We start from the raw sequence: 23,132 nt of genomic DNA, 5'->3' as shown, positions 1-23,132 counted from the left end.
GTGATTTTTATCATTATTTCTATATTAAAAAGTAGAAGAAAATGGTCTGATAGACCAATATCAATGACCTGCTTTATATCAACTTTTAGTCCTTTAGTAATCACTAAGTCTAACGTATGACCTGCTTTATGTGTAGGCTGATTAACGAGCTGTCTCAAATCAAAAGAGTCCAGGAGGTTCATAAATTCTTTTACTTTTTGGTCACACTGATTATCTATATGAAAGTTAAAGTCTCCCGATTACTACTGCGAGTTCTGCACATTGGAACAACAGAAATCCCAGTGTCCGTTACGTCCCTTCAGCTTTAATGGCGGTTTGTAGCTTTTCTCTTTTGCTAAATGACTATACTTTGTTATGGCCTATGAACATATGTGTGTGCTGTTTGAACTTATTAAACGTTTACGAAACAGCAACAGCTCTTCAAGTATTGCTTAAATGATGGAGTAGGAAGGCCAGCAGTGAACGATAGAAAGCGGGATGCTGAAATAATTGAAAAATGTGTTGAAAATGGAAATCAGTGACGGTAACGTTATTCTGTATTAATGTTAATGGTCTTCTGCATTGTCATTTTCTTTATATATTCTGTTCTATCAGGTTGTGTTAATATATTGTGGTGTGCAGGCAGCTTGTGATGCTCTGTGTGGGGGCAGAAAGGGCAGAAAGCTGTAAGTGATGGGACTGGCTGAGGGGCTTCTGTTCTATGAGGGGCGGACAGTAGAAGTGAGGAGAGAAGTGAAGGTGTGGAGCAGGGAGTCAGGAGACAATAAGCAGGAGTGTTTGTGTATCAAAAAGACACAACGAGAGTGGCAGGAGATCAACTGATCGGTAGGGAAAGCTTTCTGTGATTGTTTAGGAGGTGAGCTCTGTAACCAAATAACGGAGTGTAAGACAGGACACCGCTTGTGAGGGAACGAAGACTCCACATAAAACATAGAAAACTCCAGGACCTCTGAGTTATATTAGCTTATTACGCTGGTCATTACAATATTATATAAATTAATTCATCTTGTTAATATATGTTTTTAATGACTCTTCTACTGTATGTCATTTTTAAAGTTGCTGCTCTGTTATCCGTCTTTTCTCTTATCCGTCACAGCCTCTGTCCTGACCCCTGACTGATAATCGCGGTTTTACTGGACCTTATAAACCTGATGTTTCAAGTTCAGAACATTGGCTGCTGGAGTCCATCCTGGTGAGACTGGTGCAAGTCATGAAACAGCTCAGGATGAGATCCCCAAGATGGCCCACAAACAATTGAGTTCTCTCCTCACAGCCAGCTGAGTTTCTTTCTGCTCTGATCAGTTTCTCTTTTGAGTTTCTAAGGCAGTGGGAGGCCAACTATAGCCTGCTGTCTAGAAATGTCCACTGGCAGGGGTGCGAGCGTCACGTGGGCTACACGTAGAAATGTCTGACATTCCGACCCTCCTGAGGTGTTCTTAACAAGATGATGTTACAGTTGGCTGATGTCAGCGTAGTAAGTGAGCACACAATGTCATCCTAAACGTAATTCAGTAGAAGGTCTGACACATCGATAGACACACTCTGTACTGCTGACACTTACACGCTGAGTGTGCTTAGCTGCTTGTCTGCCTTTGTGGTGTTTGTCCATTTTTAAAGAATCCGAGTTTACATTTGGGGCTGATCTCAGGGCCGTTTAAGAGACACATTATTGTCACATGTCAGTCTGTATTGTACTCCAGAGTTAAGTCTACGATTCTTACAATAAGTTCAGCTCAGTAATGTCAAAATACTATTCCTGTGTAGACTTTCTGTTTTTAATGATATAACTCATCAGGCTCTACATTAGTGTTCTACACGGCCTGTTAAAGCCCACTGAGACACTCCTTGGGTGATTTGTGGATATCCAAGAAAAGAGAAATTGTGTTCTTTCCAGTGTGAGGTGCGCAGAGTGAAGAGTAAAGCAGACAGGCCTGTTCCTTGTGCTGCTCCAGTGTTGCTCACACAGTCCTTGAGTCTGTCTGACAGATAGTCCATCATCAGGACACCAGAGGCTCACCCACCTGCACATCTCTGAGCTGACCTCTTAACATGGATGGCTGGGTGGTCTTGAAGGCTCTGGTGAAACCAAAACACATAAACATAATAAACATCTCTCTGTTATAAGAGACGAGACCTGATCTTTCTTAAGAGATCTTTTGGAAGTCCAGAGAGACGGAAGCAAGATCAGCGAGATGGAGACTTTGGCCATTTTGAAAGTCTACAAATAATGATAGTAAATATCGCATTCGCAAAAACAAACGGAAATTATTTCTCAGTGAAATAACAGAACAGCGAAAGAGATTGAATATATTGTTTGGATTGACACTTTAAGTCAGAGACTTGTAGATCGTCTAATTCATGTTGCCATCACGGAAAAGTAGTGTTTCTTCCCAATGAAGAGGCTTCTCCACGAGAATTAAAAGATTTGTGGTTTGGTGAAAGTGAAATCCACGTACGCAGCCACGCTTGAGTTACAGAGTACCACAGATACACAGGAGATTTTAGTGATAAACGTTATTCAGACACTTCAAACAAACATAAGTCTCTTTCAGGAGTGAATCGAGCTCCGTGTGTAGTCGGAGGGGCCAGTTCTGTCTCACAATTAGAAGAATAGAAAATCTTCCTGTTCATAGGGGTGCGCCGTGGGAGTGGGACCACCACAGGAGCAGAGGATGTCTGGGGGAGAAGAGAGACAATGCAGTGAGACAAAAGGACAGGTGCTGTACAGGCTTTTAAATGTTTGAAGCTCAGCACGAACCAAACCTGCGGGTGGGCGAGCGAAGTAAGCAGGTGGCGGAGCTCACCAGTTTAATTAAAAATAATAATCCGTCACCTAAAGAAAACACCTGACATTAGTAATAAATAAAAATATCATTTCTGAGTTTTAGAATTCCTTTAAGTTGCCTTCTTACTGAATTCAACAGAATCGTTTGTGTATTTCGGTATCTTACTTGACTCCAGAAAATGACAACGGCAGACATCGTCCTCATATGTCTGACTCAGGATATTAAATGCCCTTGTAGATCCTATAATTACTGACATGACGTGTTTAAGTCCTCCTGGCCTTTCACCAGTTTCTTTACTTTACACTTCAGTTTGTTTTTATTATTTTTGGTGTTGTGTGAACTTCACATTTCCCAGTTTGTAAATGTGATGTCTTCTAAACGTCAAGAGCTAACTCACACACCACTGTGCCTTCAAACTGTCTTCTGGATTTGACGCTCTCTTCAAACCCAAACTCAATCTTACATCAATTAAATTAAACCTTTCTTTTCATCTTTATTGTCATTCCTGTTTGTTAAATCAAATCTAACTTGTGTCATGAAATGTCAAACAAATGTGTGATGAAAATATCAGGAGTCAGAAAGAGAAGAAGAAATCACAAAGTGAACGTGAATTCTGATCTGACCACGCGTGTCCTCTTGTGTGTCCAAACAGAAACAGCTGGGGGTGACACTGAGTGACATCAAGAGGAGACTTGAGGAGAGAGAGAAGACACTTAAGGAGACGAGGAGGGCGATGGAGGAGATGAAGGTGAGTGGAATAGGAAGACAACACTTTATATCAAAGAGAGGAGAAATAAATGAGAACTTGAAGAGCAGCAGAGCTTCACTGGTGATGATGAGTAGGGACACGAGAAGTGAGAGTTAGAGAAAATGTTGTGTGGTGTCCTTCATGGCCTTTCACTGTTGACAGAATCCCAGGTGTTATTCAGTAGAGACTCAAACAGTATTCAACAAATGAATTTCAAAGTCAAAATAAAAAATAATTAAAAAAATTAGAAAGTTAAAACAGAAATCTAAACAAACAAAAAAAATTTAAAAAGTAAAAAATTACCCTACAGGATTCACACTGCAACCCAGAAAATCAGAGAAGAACAGAGAGCTAGGCCAAAATTCCTGAAAATTTAGAAAAATAAATTATAAACAAATAAATAAATAGGCAGAATTTCCTTTTCCCCTGCTATGGTTGCTTCTCCTCAGGACTCCACTCCTCAGGACTGATCAGGATTTCGTCTGAAAAGGAAATGAGTGGGAGGTGTGGAAAAATTGTTAGGTTTTTTGGGTAGATTTTTGTTGTGTGTAGCTACTGTAAACTTTGCTAATAATAGTGGAGCTAACTTAGTTGAAAACATCTTTATAAAATTCCAATGGTTACCATCAGGGCCTGTTGTTTTCCCACTTTGGAGTGAGTTTACAGCATCCAGCAGTGTCTGAGAAATGTCCAGTTCCTCTTCACTAAGAGTGTCCTGCTGTTGTGTCTAATCTTCTTTAAACTGAGTAGAATATAAAGACTTATATTACTTGCTAAATGTGTGACTTATATTTTTAGGCTTCATTTCTTTTTCTCCAGTTGTGCTGGTAATTTATGTTATTGCATTGCAAACTTTTTGCTTGTGGATTGTTGAGCTAAGATCTTATTAGCCTTCTCTCCATGTTCACCGTAATGATGTTGAAATTTAAAAATGAGTTTTGTTTAGGTTGTTTTTTTATCAAGAGATCACATTCTGATTTGAGAGCCTGTCTTTTCCTGTACAATACCTGATTTGGAGAAATGGGATATCCTTGATTTGTTCTGTTTATCGTAATGGTCTTCTCTTCTTTATTCTGGTATTTCTCAGTTTTATTAGACTTCACAACTTAAGGATCTCGACTGTTTGACTGAGTACAGACTTTACATAATGTACACCTCCAAATTTTATCACAAATACAGTAAGGTTATCCAGTGGTGGCATCTGCTGAATCTCAGATCCACTGTTCTCCATTCACTTTCCATGTAGAGTTTACCACTTCTTCCAGTATCTCAGTTGGTTTCTTCCAGTTATTCCAGATCTTCCGCCACATCCTTACATTTCAGTTTGGTTAATTGGCAGAAACCCCCAATTGGCTTCCATTGTGATCACTAGTGTAGCTCTGGCCCTGTAATGAGCTGGCAGAGTGTTCAAAATACCACACTCTCTGATGCCCAGACTCTTCACACACATTTCTGTGCCCAGACAGACCAAACTTATCCAACCTAATTTATTTAACACAGACTCACCTTAAACAGACCAACACCATCCAGTGTACTAATGTACTAAACACAGCCGGTCCAGACCGGTGGGGTGTGTCTTTAGGTCAAATAAAGTAGGCGGGGCAAAATGTGTCACTCAGTACTGTGTAGTCCAGTCCAGACACAGAAGTGACAGCTGAAGAAGAACAAGTGAAGGAGAGCCAACCTCACAGACCGACCTTCACTTCAGTTTATGTTTCTACGTTCATCTGCTTTTGTTATTTCCTCCTAGAATTCCTGATTATTACTGATGCATGAAATCCCCTCTCTACATCCATGATGACTGTGACATTTTCATCCAAGATTCCTTCCACTAGATGTTGTTCAAAGTCTTGTTTCATGTCTGTTTTGTTTGTTTATTTATGTTAATGTTGATTTGGTTGAGTATCTGCTTTATTATTTGTATGTGATTTAGTTTTTATGCTGCCCATGTTATGTTTCATGTGGTTTGTGTTTGGCTCACTAAGAGGTGGACCCTCTGCCAATCACCACCAGCAGCTTCTCTTCCACCTTATAAACTCAGAGGGTCTCCCACAGATTCAATTGTGAATGTGCTCTGCGAGTTTGTCAAGTTCTTGTGTTCTTTTAGCTGTGCCTTATGCTTTTGTGATTTTCTGGATTTTTCAACCTGTGCTTTTTTTTACAACAACTGTCTTTGGATTCTGTTCAGAAACATTGTTTGTTTGCATTGGCTTGTTTGGCTCAAATGACTGTCTGAGTATGTGGAATACAACTTTATGAAGAATAAATCTTTAATTATATAAAGGTTCTATGTTGGCCATTGTGAATCTATCTATCTATCTATCTATCTATCTATCTATCTATCTATCTATCTATCTATCTATCTATCTATCTATCTATCTATCTATCTATCTATCTATCTATCTATCTATCTATCTATCTATCTATCTATCTATCTATCTATCTATCTATCTATCTATCTATCTATCTAATTTCCTCAGTCTTATGTGTGGCATAGGCTGAACTTCTGATCAATTTGTCATTACTGCTTCTCAGCTTTGTACCTAAGTCTTCAAATTGTATTGAAGTACTGGTGGTCTGACCCATCCTATTATAATTGTTCATTTAGAACGGGACACATGTGACAAAGACAACTTGATCCTTCCTTCCCTGCTCCAACCAGGAGCCTATCCAGCCCACCAGGGAGGTTTTCCACATGTGCACCAAAAGGCAAAACACCTTATGAGACTCTCAGTATCTGGAATAAAGCTTCATCTAAATTCCCCTATAATAAATCTCATATTATCATTTCTTCCTCATTCTAGTGGCTGTTTAGGACCTTTTAGGTCTTCTCATCCTTGCCTTCTATCACCGAGTTATCTGAGTCATTGTCCAGATGTGCAAATTTCTGAAAACAGAAGAACACCTCCAGCTTTTTGGTTGGTGTTCCTGGAGAGCAGGCACCTTTAACCTCACATTTACTTCCCACATAGAACACCCCAGCAGGTGTCATCAAATAAGTATTAGTCATAGTTACAATAGCAAGTTCATTAGTAATAATGCAAAGTTAATAAATGAAGTAGAAATACATCAAACATGGAAATAAAGACTCACAACTCTTCTTTATTCCTGGTGTGTGTTGTCCTACTCCACTCCTAACCTCAGGCAGAGCAGGAGATGTCCTTTATAAAGACAGACTTTTATACAAACTCGCAGGTCAAATGAAGTATTCACAAGACAGTAGAGGTGTCCACAGCAGCTCGTGCCAATGGCTCTGAAGATCCTTCAAAAGGAAGCCTTTTATGACTGCGTATCTCATAGAGTCCTGTAGTCTTCTTAATTGCAGCATCAGCAGAGTGTTGATGTTACTCAGCATAATGGAGGGAACATATTGTCTGGGAGTCAGTCTGCAACTGACCTTCCCTCTGCAAATAAAGTACCACCAGTCACTCCAGCCAATTCAAACTGTCCTACACAACATCAAAATAAGAACAAATGTGCCTCATGATTGGTTATTCTTATCAGGTGACTCAGTTCTAAATCTTTATCCTATTTATTCAGATGTCTGTGGTAAGAGAGGTGGAAGAAAATGAGAAGAGCTTCACTGCTCTGATGCGGTGCATTGAGGAAGCCCACAGGAAACTGACTGAGAGGATCAGAGAACAAGAAAAGAGAGAAATGGAGAAGGCTGAAGGAGTCATGGAGCAACTGGAGAAGGAGATCGAGGAGCTGAAGAGGAGAGAAGCTGAGCTGAAGGAGCTTTCAGAGTCCAAGGACCATATCCACTTCCTACAGGTGAGAGCGACACTTCACAGGGAGTCTGAGCAGACTGGGGTGTGTGGAACAGGAGAACATTTAGGGAGAAATTGAAAGGAACTGAGGAGTTTGTACAACATGACAAGAACAGGCCACTATTTTCATGTTTCCTTAACATTTCAAATATTCTTTTTACAAATATCTCAAAGTTGTTAACTTCATGTACATGACAGACAGATTAATCTACAGCTGTGTGCATGAAAAAGTGAATTTTTTATGAAGTGTAAAAGATGACATCTAATAAAAAATGGTGCCATCTCTTCTGCCAGGCCACATCCTGATGTCTCCATCCTTAACTCTTTTAGGGCTAATTTTTTTTTTTGTTTTCTCCCAGGGCTGAATATTTTTCCAAAAACTAACATTTTTTAAAAAAAGAACACAAAGCATTTGTTTAACATATCAAATCAACAAAAATATTTACTTTTGACAAATGTTACTGTCTTGCATGTTGTATGAGCCTGCATACTCTATGATTTCACATACATATCACATACATTTTACACAGCAAAGTCTGATCTCGCTCAAAGCAGCCAATTTCAGTCATTGCCACATTGCACTCCTTACAATACGTGTTGCTTTGGTGCCTATTTTTCAATTGTCTGTTGCTGCACTTTCTCACATATATTGTTAGTGTGTACTGTAGAGAGACAAGTCACCCATTTGCCATCATGCCATGCCACTGCCACCAAGTTTTCTGCCTGCATGAAAACCGTATTGTCACCTCTTTTCATCTTCTGAAACTTTATGAACTTTATGTATGGCATTATAGCTTGGCTCACCCCATGGGATTTGCTTCTGTTTATTACAGAAGTGAATAAAACTTTGCAGCAGCACGTACCTAAGCCACCAGGGGACAAAACACGTTTGGACCAATGCTCCCTGAAGTTATATCACCAGTTCTGTCCCATCTCTATTTGTAATGCCACAGCGCGCTTCATCTCGTCTTTCGTTGTGGGTTTCCACTTTGAAAAACGAGAATGCGATGCAAACGCAGCCCGCGATTCAAAAAAAATCTCTGCCTACCTGTTTGTCTCGTCTGACAGTAGATGAAAAGCAGCATCAGGAGAGAGCAGCCTGAAGTACAGCAGCTGGTGATCTGTCGTGTCCAACAGCAAGCCATGCCGTCTTGTAAACTCCGGTAGCCAGATCGGCTCTCAACGGATCAATGTCTGTGTATTTATCCCATGCGAACCTTGCCGTAGATGCATCGGCTGCGCAAAGGCACTCAACTGGCAGCAGATCCGCTCGCGCGGCATCGGCTGGTGTCTGATCAGCTGATGCCTGCTTCTAACTCTCTTGCTCGATCTCCTGATCACTGCAAATAAAGTCCGATTCTGAAAAATCAAGAGTCCGACTCCGCGATAATGCGCAAAACATCGTCTGCCAAGTGTTTTCTTTTCTGCACTTGCTTCGCTGCCTTTTCACATGTCGGTGCCATCTTGCATTTGTTTACATTTCGCAACTCACGCACACGCAAGGTTTAGTTGCCGAGTCAACGAGTCTAGCATTCCTCCAAGCACAGAGGGAATGCCTGTGACGTGACAGTGAGATTTGTCGCCATTAACAGCTGATTGTCGCCCCCTATCCCTGGATGTCGACTTTTGTCGACATTCGCCTTCAACCCCTCCTGTCGACAAAAGTCGACATCCGCCCTAAAAGAGTTAAACTGATGAGATTTAAATCCTTCAGCATTTCCTCACAGCTCAGACCCCAAAGTCCAGTCTCGTCTCTCATCTCTCATCTATCTCGTGTGTTTTTCTCTTACACTCCACACAATAGTCCTGATGTCCACTGTGTTTCACAGATGATAGTGAGATTCTCTTCTTGATGTATACTCCACATAAGGTGGCTGCTAAATAACTCAGCTTGCCGTAGCTTTGTCTGTTTTGTATGGTCGATGATGATGATGACGATGAAGACACAAAGGTTCCCAGGATTTCCTCACAAGTTACATTTCTGAGCTGCAGACCTTCAGTTCTATAATCGTATTGAAGAGCTTTCTCCCTACATGTGTTAGTCTTTACATTTTATTTATTTTAATTAAGTTTGTCTCAGAACCATAAAAATCCAACACCTTGTTTTGTGTGCCAAGTAAATTCTGGACCCACCTGACCCCTCAGTCCCTTTATCTTGACTCACCTCTCATGGAGTCCTGTGTGAAGGTTAAGGTTGATAATCTCTGATGCTCCACTACACTCCACCAAATATTCTCTCATAAATAACCAACAAGTCAATGACAGGCGTTCTCACCATCTAAACCCACGCTGACTGCCCACCACACTGATCCTTAATTCAGAAGAGCCCCCTCTTATCAGCATTACTTACTTTTTAATGTCTCCTTTCTGAAATCTTGTCCCCTCTTCTCTCCTGATTCAGAATTTCTCATCTCGCTGTTTCCTTCCTGCTGATGGAGACTCGCTGAGCTTCACTGTCACCGCTGATTTCTCATCTGAGGACCTGAGAAAGGAGCTGTCAGGTCTGACAAAGAGTCTGGAGAAGATCAGCCAGTGGGTCATCATGACAAGGAGTCCATCAGGTACAGCGTCTGGTGACATTGTGTTTGTTATTAAAGTCCATTAGGAGGACCAGAGTGATAATAAGAGGACACTGAAGAAGGCCTGCTCTTTAACATTTATCTGCCATCCTTTGCTGTTTATTATTTTTTACTATATATTGCCTTTCACAGTCATTAGCTGAGTGATAACAAACTCTCTAAATAATCAGTTGTTCTTAATCAGAAGTTTTAGAAATTTAACTTGAAATGTTATACTCCTTATTCTTATTCCACATATTCTCTTAGAAAGTCCTTTTTTCACTTAACTTTGAGATTCTTTTTATTTCCTTTTCTTTCCTCAACTTAAGATTAATGAACAGAAATGTGTTTTAAATGGCTAAGCCGACTCAGCGCACAAATGAATTGTTTATTTGAGAACAGTGAAGACGTTAATGGAATCAAATTGAGCTCAGCGTCAGTGCTTTATAATATCAGAACATCTCAATCTGCTCCTGCTGTCTTCTCTGTCCATTACATTCTGCTGGATGGAGTCCACATTAAAAGTTCACGTTCATCCATTTTCAGCTGTGCTCCCCCTGGGCTCTCGTGTTTTATATGCCTGCTGTTGTTTTCTCAGACGTCATGTCTCCCACCGACATTTAAAAGGAGTTTACACACCAAAAGCATTTTATTTGATTTATGTTGGTGGTGAAGATAAGCAAATTGGAAGGACTGCGTCAGAACTCTGAGTACTTGAAGACCACCTGAACATTTCAGTGAGTGCAGCCTCAGAGTAAAACACACTTTATAAATTATGAATTACGTACGTTTACACATAAAGACAGCGATTTGTTTAAACACAAACTAAGCTCAAGCAGCCAAGGGCACAGGGTCCATCCCGGCCGTCCACCACATTAGACATATACTGTATGTGTGTATTGTGAAAATAAGCAGAGAGTGGGCACAAAGAGTTGGGGTACCACCCTGAAATACCCCGTTTAATGATGAAGATGAAATAAAAAGCACAAAGACGGAGCACCATGATGACGTCTGCTGCTATCAAAGGCTGTCAAGTTAAAGTCACTTGGGAGTCGGAGCTCCGTCTTCCTCAGTCACAGATCTGTGATGAACACCCACTTCTGGTGACATTTTATAGTGGTGTCACAGAAGAGACGGACCTTAATTAGTGGGCTGTGGAAGTGACGTCACTCGTCTTGTGGCCTATGAACTCACTGAAGTGATGACATTAGCAAGAGCAGCACCCTCTCGACTCAGGGTGTGGTTTCTTAACTAGAAGGAGGTCTGAAGATGTCCAATACTGTACCTGCTTGTCAATATGTATAAAATACAGTATATTTATGACATTGTATGTCAGGACAAACACAAACACATGGACTTCAAGGACTCTCTGTAGACCTCCGTGATCAAATTATGGTGAGGAGTAGAGCAGAGCAAAGGTCTAAAGGTCTGAGTGGTCCCAGCAGCATAGCGGCATGAAGCATTGGGAAATGGAAGAAGTTTGGAACCACCCGGACACTTTTTAGAGTTGGCCAGTCTGAGTAATTGGGAAGGAAGTGCCTTGACCAGGGAGCTGATCATAAACCTAATGGTCACTGTAACAGAACTTCAGAATTCCTCTGCTGAAATGAGAGAAACTGTAAGATGGACGGCCATCTCAGCAGCACTCCACAAATCAAGCATTTATGGTAGAGTGGCCAGGCAGAAGATATTCTCGATTAAAAGACAAATCACAGCCTGAGAGCATCAAGGGAAAGATTCAATGATCTCAAGAGACAAACATTTCAACTCTATAGACAGAAGACCAAGCAGAATGTCTGTAGAGGACCCGGCGCTGCTCACCACCTGCCTAATGCCATCTCTAAAGTGAAGATAGTGGTGACAGCACCAGGCTATGGGGACAGAGTGACAGGTCAGAACTGAGAGGAGGAGAAGTGCAGTCAAATACAGAAAGGACCTTAAAGAAAACCTGAGACATCAGACTGGGCTATGGATCAACGACCTGAAGACCACAGCCAAGACAACTCTGGAGTGGCTTTGTGACAAATCTGAGTGTCCTTGAGTTCACAGACGCTTACCTTGAAATCTAAAGGAGTTTGAGAGGATCTGCCAGGAAGAATGGGATCAACTGACCAAATACAGGAGTACAAATCTTGTAGAGACACTTAGTCATGAAGACCACCAAAGGGGCTTCCACAAAGACCTGAATTAAGTGTCTGAATACTTCTAGGAAGGAGACGTTTCAGTTTTGATTTGTAATAAATGTGCAGACCTTTCTGAAGACCTGCGCTCACTTTGTCATTATGGTTACTGAGTGTAGACTGATGAGCACAAAGGCACATTAATCCATTTAAAATTAAATCAACAACACGGTAAAGTGTGCAGAAAGTGAGGGGGTCTCAATACTCTCTGACTCCCTGTATATTTATTATTAATATGAATATTCAAATCGACATTTGGCCTAATTTGCCAGCCTTTGTATATTTTATAAATGTTTTATTTGAACTCCTCTGCATTTGTACTACGTGTATAGGAACTAAACTAAGATCCCACAATGCCATCTTCACAGTTTCCATTCTTCTTCTCTTTTCTTTTGATTTTCAGATCATGAAGCTCCAGTTTTCGCCCTCCAGCCTCCTGAACCTCAGAGCAGAGACGACTTTTTAAAATGTGAGTTTGTGCTTTGACTGAAGGGATCATCACAATAAAAATCATTGAAGTTTTAATAGAGCAGGACAGGCTTAGAACATGAAAGTCTGAGTGTTGTGTGACTGAGGGGCTGATAGTGATGGGGGTCCTGTGACTGGTGCATTATGGGATAGAGAGACTCAGGCAGTGAATCACCAAAGCCGTCTGTTGAACCCGAGTCTTGATGTGTCAGAAATGTTTAAAAGGGGAAAAGTAAAATCCATTTCAAGGGGTGCACTTACTTTTTCACACGACTGTATATACAGACACAGTATTAGTTTAAAAATGAAGCACAATTGTATGTGAAATAAGTTAAAGCTGACAAAAGTCCTCGTCATCCTCCATTCTTTACTCCACTGAGCAGACACTTTTCTTTGAGTTCTCAACTTCACAAAATTTAAACATTAAAACAAATGAAATGGCAGAGAAAATTATTGGGGGTCCTTAGAAGTTCAAAGACCCCACTGGACTGTCGTGACATCTCAAGCTGACTGATTCCTCTAATGAGTGTCACCGGGGTCTTCAGTCACTCAGTCAGGTCCTCACTCTGCTGTGTTGTGTCCTTATGTACCTCACACTGAATGAGGACAAGTGAAGAGGAGGAGATGAAGAAGGTCACAGCTAAGGATGGTCAAGGTGATGACTACAAGACCACCTCCACAGAGCTTCATGTTCCAGTGAGCACAGCTGCTAATATTCTCAAGATGTTTGAGGGTCCATAGAAGTGTAACGCACCTCCCTGATGAGACCACCAGAGTAAAGCTGACCTCCGAGTGAACAGAAGGAGAGTTTAAATGGAGGAGAAAATGCAGTGTTATGTGGTGGTGAAGAGTTTGGAGTTCAAACCCTAAGGTTGTGGGTTCAAATCCCACTACTGACACCACTGTGTGACCTCAGCAAGTCACTTCACCTGCCTGGGCTCTGATTGGACAACGAAAAGAAAAGGAAACAATGGAATCTGAGATGATGAGAGTCACCTTGGATAAGAATGACATTCAAATAATAAAAAGAGATGACAGGAAGCACACGAAAGAAAGAAAGAGAGAGACAATGAGAGATGGGAAAGGCACTATATGATAGATAGATAGATAGATAGATAGATAGATAGATAGATAGATAGATAGATAGATAGATAGATAGATAGATAGATAGATAGATAGATAGATAGATAGATAGATAGATAGATAGATAGATAGATAGATAGATAGATAGATTATAAATAGTAAATACTGATTGCAGCTTTTACACAAATAATTGATGTGGTTGTGAAGTGTGACAGTGGATTGATTTTAAATTTAAGAGGTGGACTGTGACAATAAAACATGTCATTTAATAAAGCCAGCGGTCAGTGTGGACAGTCCATTAGACCTTTGACCTCAGTGGTGACCTCATGTTGTTTATTATCATTTCTGACGACTCAGATGACTTTCAGATGACTGACTTGCCTGCCTTTCTCTTTGTTGTCTGTTGTTATTTTTGTTTTTTACGTTGTCTAAATTCCATTACTTACCACTAACACTATTTTCTTGTCCCCTTTCACTTCATTTCCTTTTTCTTTTCAGTCTCTTAGCTTTGAGCACACACACACAGTCTGGCCACATTGCTAATTCACTGTCACCTGTCACCATTTCACCACCGTGACACTTTTTATTTTTTCCCCCTTTTTATCTCCACCTTTAATTCTATTTTTGAGGTCTTTACCTTTTTTAAGGCCATTTGTTTCCTTGTCCTTCTTTAATCCTCCTTTCTTCCACTCCTTCCTTTTCCCATTTCTGTAATAATTTCTGTATTGTTATTTTCCTGTTATGAATCCCCAGTTCATTCTTCCACCACCACATATTTTCTTTTATTATTTTGATCATTTTCCATTCCCTTATTGTCATTTTTACATTTAACTCCTTCCCTACTAACCATACAACACTCCTTCTTTTGTCATCCTCTCTTTTCCTGTCCTCCCTTTCCATTCCTTTAACCCCTCATTCCACACATCTTGTGTCTTTTTGCAGTTCCTAAACACATGCTCTGGTGTTTCCACCTCTCAGCAGTTCTCCCTCAGACATATTGAACTTTTCGTGACTCTCCTTTTGTACATGGCCGCCTGCGTCGGTAGGATTTCATGTAATGTCACCCACCTGAGGTCTTTTTGTTTATTTGTTAATTCTTTGTCTTCATTTTGCTGCCACACTTTTCTTGTTTGCTCTTCAGTGAGCTTTTGGATTTTTAGTACCGTTTCGTCTTTTCCTTTATATTTTTTTAGGTCTTTTTTCTTTTCCCAAATTTTGAGATCTTCTTCCTCTCATGAATATCTTTTAACAAATGTTACTATTGTTTTATAATTTGTTGGCATATTAAAGGCAATGGGTCTGCTATTTGTCATTTCTAATAATTTTGCTTTTCTCATTTCTGTGCCTAGCAGATATCTGATCATGTCCGCTAATTTCCCCGTTTTATTTAACGCCATATTAACAACAGTTGCTGTGTGTCTTAAAGCCAACTCCCTTTCTATATTCAGATCCTCTTTCCCTCCATTTTCTCTCCTTTTCATTACCTTCCTCTTTGCCAATTTTTCACATTTTGACCCCCATAGAAACACAAAACACGTTCTTATAATTCTTCTTAATATTTTCTTTGGTGGACTAAAAACCATTTGCTAAGTATGATAGTTTTGGATTATAACTGCCTTCATCACCAATATCTTCCCTTCCATTGACAAGTTCCTTATCCTCCAAACCCTGTTTGTTTGTTGATCTTTTTTCCATTTCTTTCCACTCCATCCTCTCCGTACTCTCGTCTCCAAATCTTATCCCTAATACTTTCTCCACATTTCATAACCTTATTCTTCCTTGTGGTTTTTCTTTCCATTTCCCCCAAAGGACGCATTCCCTCTTATTTAGGTGTAAAGTTGAACCTGACCCCCTCCATAAACACTTCTGTATGTTCTGTTACTTTATTTATACTCCATGTATCTCTGACTATTATTGTTATGTCATCCATATATGGAAACACTTTTATTTGTTGTCCCCCCCTTCCTGGTACTTCAACTCCTCTTATATTTGTGTCCCTCCTAATTTTATTTAATAAGGGCTCTATACACAGAATAAACAGCACTGCTGACAATGGACACCCTTGTCTTACTCCACATTTCTCCTGTATCTCCTCTGTTAGTTTGTTATTTTCTTTTATCTGACTTCGTATATCTTTATCGACTACTTTAATCCAGTCCAGAAACCCTTCATGAACTCCCATTTTTTGGAGTATCTTCCACATACAGTGAAATACGTTTAACGCGAAAACGCTTAAGACGAAATATCGGTTAACACAAAATAATACAACGGTCCCGACAAACTACTATGTATTTTCATGCAATTTTTTCTCTTAACACGAAACGAAAATCGCTTAACACGAAAAGATTTCCCTTCTGGGAATGAACAAAATACGGAAAACTCCAGCCGCGCAGGCGAGATTTAAGAGGGGTGTGAAATGAAAGAGATGTGGTTTCACATGTTTCGTAGAAAGGAGGCTAACTTGGCTTTGAAATACCCTCGGAATAGCCTGTGACACGAGCCAATTTTGTTTATCTAAGCTACTTTCGCCCTCCACCCCTACAAACGCCACACAAAAACATTTCATCTCTCATCAATTAGCTTTGGAATTCGGTGACGAGTACATCGCAGTGTGAGTAAAAATCAGTGAGTTTGGTTCGCGTTTTTTTTTTTCTATTTTAGAAGAATTTTTTTACGACCACAATGGCAAAGAGCTCAGGGGGAAAGCAAACTGCTATTTCGCTTAAAATGAAGATGGAGCTTCTTAAGGCTGTTGATCAAAAACAGAAGACAAAAACGGAAATCTGTAATGATTTTCATATTGCTAACTCCACATTATCAACCATACAGTAATTAAAAACAGAGAGCAAATTACGGAAATGTTTGAACGGAGTAAGTTTGAGCCAGAGCGAAAATGGATGAGAACGGCCAAGCACGAGGATTTAGAGACGGCTTTACTTGTTTGGTTCAAACAAGCGAGATCTCAGAATGCTCCCATTTTTATTAAATACATGCATATATACATATCTATGTAAATAAAATGTACTCTAATAAACTTGATTTTGTTGAATATACTGTATGTTTTTTTTTGTAATATCCTTTAACACGAAATTCTTTTAACATTTAAAAATATTTCAGTCCCCTCAGTTTCGTGTTAAACGATTTTCACTGTATATTTCTGTGCAATTCTATCAGATGCTTTCTCCAAATCTAAATGTAATATTGCGACATGCAGGTTTCTCTCTCTCCTGACATTAATACAGTCTCTTAAGACACACCGGTTATCTGCTGCACTTCTCCGCTGTACCACACATGTCTGCTCTTCTTTTTATTACATTCTCAATATTTGTTTTCAATCTATTTGTCAAAACTCTTGTCAATATCTTCTTGTCTGTTGTTGTCTTTTTATGATTTAATTTTTAATCCCCACAGATTCTGTCCAATCAGATGAGCTCTTTACTATTAGTGTCTGGTCAGCGCAGCTCCTGATTGGTTCTTGTTAATTGTCTGTGTTGTGCTCCGCCCCCAGTTCCGTTACACACTCCCAGATTTCCTCACTCGTTTTCTTTTCTCTCCTTTCAGACTTCTGTCCCCTCACACTGGACATCAACACGGCACACAGAGTCCTCCGTCTGTCTGAAGGGAACAAGAAGGTGATATGTGAGGAGACAGAGACTGAATATCCTGATCATCCTGACAGATTTGACTGGTTGCCTGAAGTTCTGTGCAGAGAGGCTCTGACTGGGACTCGCTGTTACTGGGAGGTGGAGTGCAGTAGAGACTGTGTGGCAATTGGAGTCGCATATAAAGGAATTGTCAGGAAAGGAGAGGGTGATGAGTGCAGCCTTGGATACAATGACAAGTCCTGGTGTTTGCTGTGTTCTCATCCCCAGTACTCTGTGTATCACAATAACCAGGAGACTGTAATCAGCGCCCCCTACAGCCCCAGAATAGGTGTGTATCTGGACTGGCCTGCTGGCTCTCTGTCATTTTATAGCGTCTCACACACAATGACCCTCCTGCACAGGTTCAACACCTCCTTCACTGAGCCCCTCTATCCAGGGTTTTGTCTTGATCTTCATTCCAGTGTAACTATAGGCCATCTGACACCATGTGACCACTGACCAGTACCCTCCACCAGTCACTTGATGTCCCCACAAGCTCAGGTGTCTTTGTGTTTGCAGTTTGGGGTCAAAATTAATTTTACACTATTGGTGGGGGGTCAGCACCTCTGTGAGTGAATTTGTGGATGAGAATTTGGGGCGAGTGCGGCTGTCAGGGTCTCCATTATTATTGGGTCTGAGTAGCCAATCAGGTGTGTGTGTCATAGTGAGGGGCGGTGACACCTCAGACCTACAAATACCAGTCTGACCAGCAGGGGTCACTGTTGATTCACAGCCATATGTCCTTCAGGATGACACCCCAACTGCTGTGTCCTCTGAGTGTCACTGAATGTCACCTGTTAAGTCAGTCTATATAGCGCCTTTCTGTAGTGCTGCTCCAGCAGGACCACATGTCTGTCTCAGTATCCAGAACCTCATTCCAGTGACGATTTAGGAGCACAGAGTGACAGAAGTGACAGGAGTGCTGGCCTCTGAACAGACATTGTCTGCCCCTCTATTAGTTACTCCGGTGGTCTGTCACCTCTGAATGAATTCACTGTGAATGTCTAAAGATGAGGACTCACCACTCAGTCACATGTCGGCCATACTGATGGAGTTTGGTGTTTTACTGAGTCACTTGGTGTCACGTTAGACATTAAACTGCACTCCCTCCTTGTTGTTCCCACTGTCACCCAACCTCAAGGAGACGAGTCAGCTGACTGACTTCACCTTCACTGTCGGTGTTCAAAGTGACAATCAGATGTGACACTTGGGGACACTTTAATCTTTCCACTGACAAACACATTCCAGTGATTAATTTCCAATTCCCTCAGGACCCCTCAAGGAGTGGCGTGTCACCTGACATCAGTCTGTGTGAAGAAGCTAATGAAGGCCCAGGCTGACAGCCCCCCACTGTGTATTATAGGCCTCACCAGCAGATGGTGACTATGACTTCTAAATCTGTCATCTTCATGGAGCCTGAGGGGTTAAAAGGAAGAGGAGAAGGTGAATAAAGAGTGAGGGGTGAGGATGATAGAGAAGAGCATCAGGGTGATAAAGGGTGAGATGAGTGACCTGAGACAGAGTGAGTCAGATGAGTGTGTCACTTGTGTGTTTGTCAGTTTTGTTCCTCCCTCCTGATTTCTCCTCTTTGACTCGTCACACACTGATGGCCGTCCTGTGATCACAGATTGTATTCCTCGTTGATCAAATCCGTATCTCGATGTGTGACTAACGTCTGATTCTTTAAGCACTCGCTCATCAGACAGTTTGTCACCTGATGAGCTCTTCACTGCTGACCTAAGCCCTGCTGCCCTCTTCTCTCTCCTCTCACCTCGGCCATTGCTTCAGTCCCCACTGTGTCACCTCATAAAGCCACTGGTCTGTCTGGTCACTCAGGTCCTCGTCACAGCTGCACACTGGCAGTCGTTCAAATTCTACAGGCTGACAGCCATGTTGTCCTGTCATCTGGATGTTTGTGTTGGTTGAGATCGTCTCCTGCTGAACTTGGAGACTTTTAGAGCTCAGGATTAATGAAATGAAAATGTCAGTCAGCAGGGTGGGTAGGTGGGTACATTCAGGGCAAAATGTCATTTAAAAGTCGATGAGCACACTGGACACATCGCCAGTCACTGATAATCGACTCCACGTCAGCTCCTGTGGCCCTCATCATGTGCTGTCAACTCAGACGCGTGTCATGTGACTTACACCTTAGTGACATTCCTGTGACTTTCAGGGCTGTGACATCAGCTGATTCTTCTGGAGCCAAACTGCTCCCTCTTGTAGCCACTCTGCATATTAAACACATGAGAAGTTAGGATGTGAAGTGTTTGGTGATGTCTAAAAAATATTCTGAATATTGACATCACCTTGAAGGACAATTTGGTTTAATAATAATTAATGTGTAAAAGAATACTTATTTTAGATTAATCTTTAGTTAATTATGATTAGGTGTTACATTCACAGAGATAAATGTCTAATTAATACTTTACAGTTTGTAAAATTTGAATTGCTTATTAATCGAAAAAGATCAAAACACACACCAAAAAAAAGAAATATGGACGACTGTTATTTGTCAAATCTGTTCATTTGGTAATTTTTGATTTGTAAATTCCTCTGATCATATCTCATATTTTGAATGTTCTGATGATATTAGGACTTCTTGTTTATGATTAATTCTCTTTAATAAAAGGACAAGTGTCTGTGTGTCTGTGTGTGTATCTGTCCAGTCACTTTGTTTCTGTCTTTCCAACAGGTGGCGCCTCACAAACATTAGCTCTGCTTTTATGACTCCCATGCTAATCAATATCATCCAGTTACAGAGCCTCAGCACCAGACGTCACCACTGATATCGGCCAGCAGTTTAATGACAGAATGTGTGTTAGTGTAAGTGTGATTAGTGGGCACCATACCAGCCTGTAAACCTCCCTGCTGGCACACAACTGCAGGTCCAGATCTACGGTACCCTCAAAAAAATTAATCTTGGCATATGTAGCTATTATGAAACTATTTTAAGTTAACTCTACCCAAAATATATATGTTTTCCATCGCAACGTATTATTTTCTATTTAAAATAACCCAAATGTCTCAGATATCATATAAATCTGTTTAATTTATGTTCAAACAACACCAATGAACTTCTTTGTTTTAAACTAAGGCACTGGACGCCCAAACACGCATGTGCAGAAAAGTGCGTCGCATTGCAAACGTCAGTAGGGCGCCGTTTATTTTCCACGTGGCGTAGAGTTTGGTAAGTGTTGCAGTCCGCTGTTTAATGTTATTTTTTAAGTGCATAAATATCCATCCATCCATCCATTATCCAACCCGCTGAATCCGAACACAGGGTCACGGGGGTCTGCTGGAGCCAATCCCAGCCAACACAGGGCACAAGGCAGGGAACCAATCCCGGGCAGGGTGTCAACCCACCGCAGGACACACACAAACACACCCACACACCAAGCACACACTAGGGGCAATTTAGAATCTATTTTCGTAATTTATTTTGTAATCACAAATATAAGTATTGAATATTGATATTCAGTTTGTACTATGTTACTTTTTATTTTTATTAAAAGATGCTTTTATTAGAGGTACTGTTTGGTAAAAGGTTTTCGTGCTATGAGTGTTTATTTTCCTCTCGGTTTTATTTTCAAAGTAGTTTCTGTTACGAACTTTCTAGCAGTAATTGCGCGACTCTTCTTTTTGAGGAACTTTGAATTATTTTCTCAAATAATTCGTCATTTGCCGTTGGCAGCGACTATTCGCTAATTTGCCTAGAGGCACATTTTCCAAGAGTGTTGATGTATTCGAGAATTTTCCGACTTGTCGTTGCTGTTGTCTTCCTTGCAAATATTCGCTAAAGGTTAACAATTCTAATTAGACGAATAGAATTATGCATTTTTATTTTTCAGCAATCTAAAATATATTTAAAATGTTTTAAAAATATTTAAAAATTTTTGGGGAAAATTTCAGCCTTAGAGTAACTAATTTGAATTATTACTAATCCGAATTTTATAATCTTCGTCAGTAAAATTTCTGTATAGCAACTAGTTTTAAGGAAAAAAATAAGTTACCTTTGTATGTGTTTGTTAAAAACAATGTTTTAGATGCCCTTCAAATATTTTCCTTGTCATCATAAATAAAAGTATACCTCTCGAGATGGCTATTAGTAAAATACATTGCTGCATGCATAGTGTTATTTTGATCTAAGGATGGCAAATATGAACGAAATAATGAAGTAAAATACTTCGAATAGATGTCTAATTTGCAAGATAATTGGGCTCTTGTGTTGTGATTTTTGACAGGTTTATTTTCTATTTTTCTTTTTTTAACTTCACAGTAATTTGACTTTATTAAGGGCAACCTCTCACTATTGGTAAGTATACTTGTATTTTAAATGGCTGTATGCATAATATTTTTCATTGTTTTTGTTTTTATAAAAGCATAAAGGTTAAAGTACCATTTCCTACGAACAAAAAACATTGTTTTTGGTATTCGTGGGTACTGTAGGAAACAATCAAATATTTGGGACAACTTGTCAACTGCAATTACCAAATATTTCTAAATTTGGATGAACATATTTTAGGAACTTTACTGTTTATTCGTAATAGTAACAAATTGCATTTCCCATTGTATCTTTGTTATCCTTATGGGATGTGAGTAATAAGCATGTCTTTACAACTGTACAACTTAAGTTTATAAATATATTGTTGTTGCTTAGACTACATTATGGTTTTGTTTTGCTAAGAAGTCCTATTATCATTGAGGGCAGCTGCACTTAAAACCAGTTTAGGAAATTTGTTTTAACTTTCCCACTAATCAAGCAGCAGGTTAAGGCTGTGTTAAGTTGTATGTATTTTTGTTAAACGTCTATTGAGTGTGATATTCTTCAATGGAGATTGATCAGTTAGTCATATGGGAAAGTAGGTATAAACGTAAGTGTAGATGATTACCTGACTGATATTTTCATCAATGCAAAATCGCCTCTTTGTTTTTCAGTGATTTAAATGTGGAAGTGCAAGGACTGTGGTGCAACATTATCAAGTAGGTACCACTTGCTAAAACATTACAGACTAAAACATGGGCATTATGGACGCAGCCACCGTTATCCATGTATATATACAGATTGTCCATGTACATTCAAAACATGGAAAAATGTAATGTGTCACATATACCGTACCCATGGCACGCAAGAATCGCCTGAAACTGTAGAAATATGTTTGTTCCACTGTGATTTATGTTCTTGTGATGAACTTGCCTCAGAGCTAGATTACTTTATTCACTTTGGTTCACATCTGAGAAATAATGAAATGATTACTTGCATGTTTCTTGGTTGTACGTTTCAGACTAACATTTATGGCACTTTTCATTCACACAAAAATAGAAAGCACAACCCACATACCGTAAATAATTTTAAACCTGGGGTTGTTTCTGTTACAGCACAATTACAGAAAAGAGATACTCAGTTAATTGCAGATCAGTTAGTGACTGATCAGAGTAGTTCTGCATGTGATAAGCCAGAAAACTCTGGTGATGCAGGTTTTGAATGTGATTCGTTCTCATGTGAAGTTGTTGACCCTGACCCTATAGAAGATCTGCCAAAAGTTATTGAGCAAAAGGTAGCATTAGTTTTATTAAAGTTAGAAAATATTGTACATGTTCCAGCTGTAGCTATTGATGAGATCCTGGATGAGCTTGCATACTTACTAACGTCTGCATCTGTTCCTGTTACCAGAAACATTGTTTCTGAAATATTCCAGAAAAAAAATGTACAAGTTGATAAGTCTGTCATTCAAGAGTTTGCTACTGCTGTATGTGCATCAAATCCATTAGTAAAAGCTATTGGAAAAGGGAGTCCCCTTGCTTCAAGTTTCAAACGTAAGCAGTACTACAAAGAATTTTTCAGTGTTGTTGAGCCTGTTGAATTTGTTCTAGACACTAATAAAAATAGAGTATTTC

The 23,132-nt window shown here is 40.0% G+C and overlaps 1 protein-coding gene across 1 annotated transcript in view; it reads left to right on the top strand.

Annotated features, from left to right (window-relative positions):
- LOC114643414 (uncharacterized) overlaps positions 1–23,132 on the top strand; it is a 1,023,859-nt gene that overhangs the window by 60,576 nt on the left and 940,151 nt on the right. Inside the window, exon 9 of the mRNA XM_051927698.1 lies at positions 3,439–3,534. Within this exon, the coding sequence (XP_051783658.1) occupies positions 3,439–3,534 (96 nt within the window). The remainder of the gene's footprint in view (positions 1–3,438; positions 3,535–23,132) is intronic.

This window comes from Erpetoichthys calabaricus, chromosome 5 (genome assembly GCF_900747795.2).
Source record: "Erpetoichthys calabaricus chromosome 5, fErpCal1.3, whole genome shotgun sequence".
In the NCBI taxonomy this organism is placed as follows: domain Eukaryota; kingdom Metazoa; phylum Chordata; class Cladistia; order Polypteriformes; family Polypteridae; genus Erpetoichthys; species Erpetoichthys calabaricus.
This window is presented reverse-complemented; position numbering and strand designations above follow the sequence as displayed.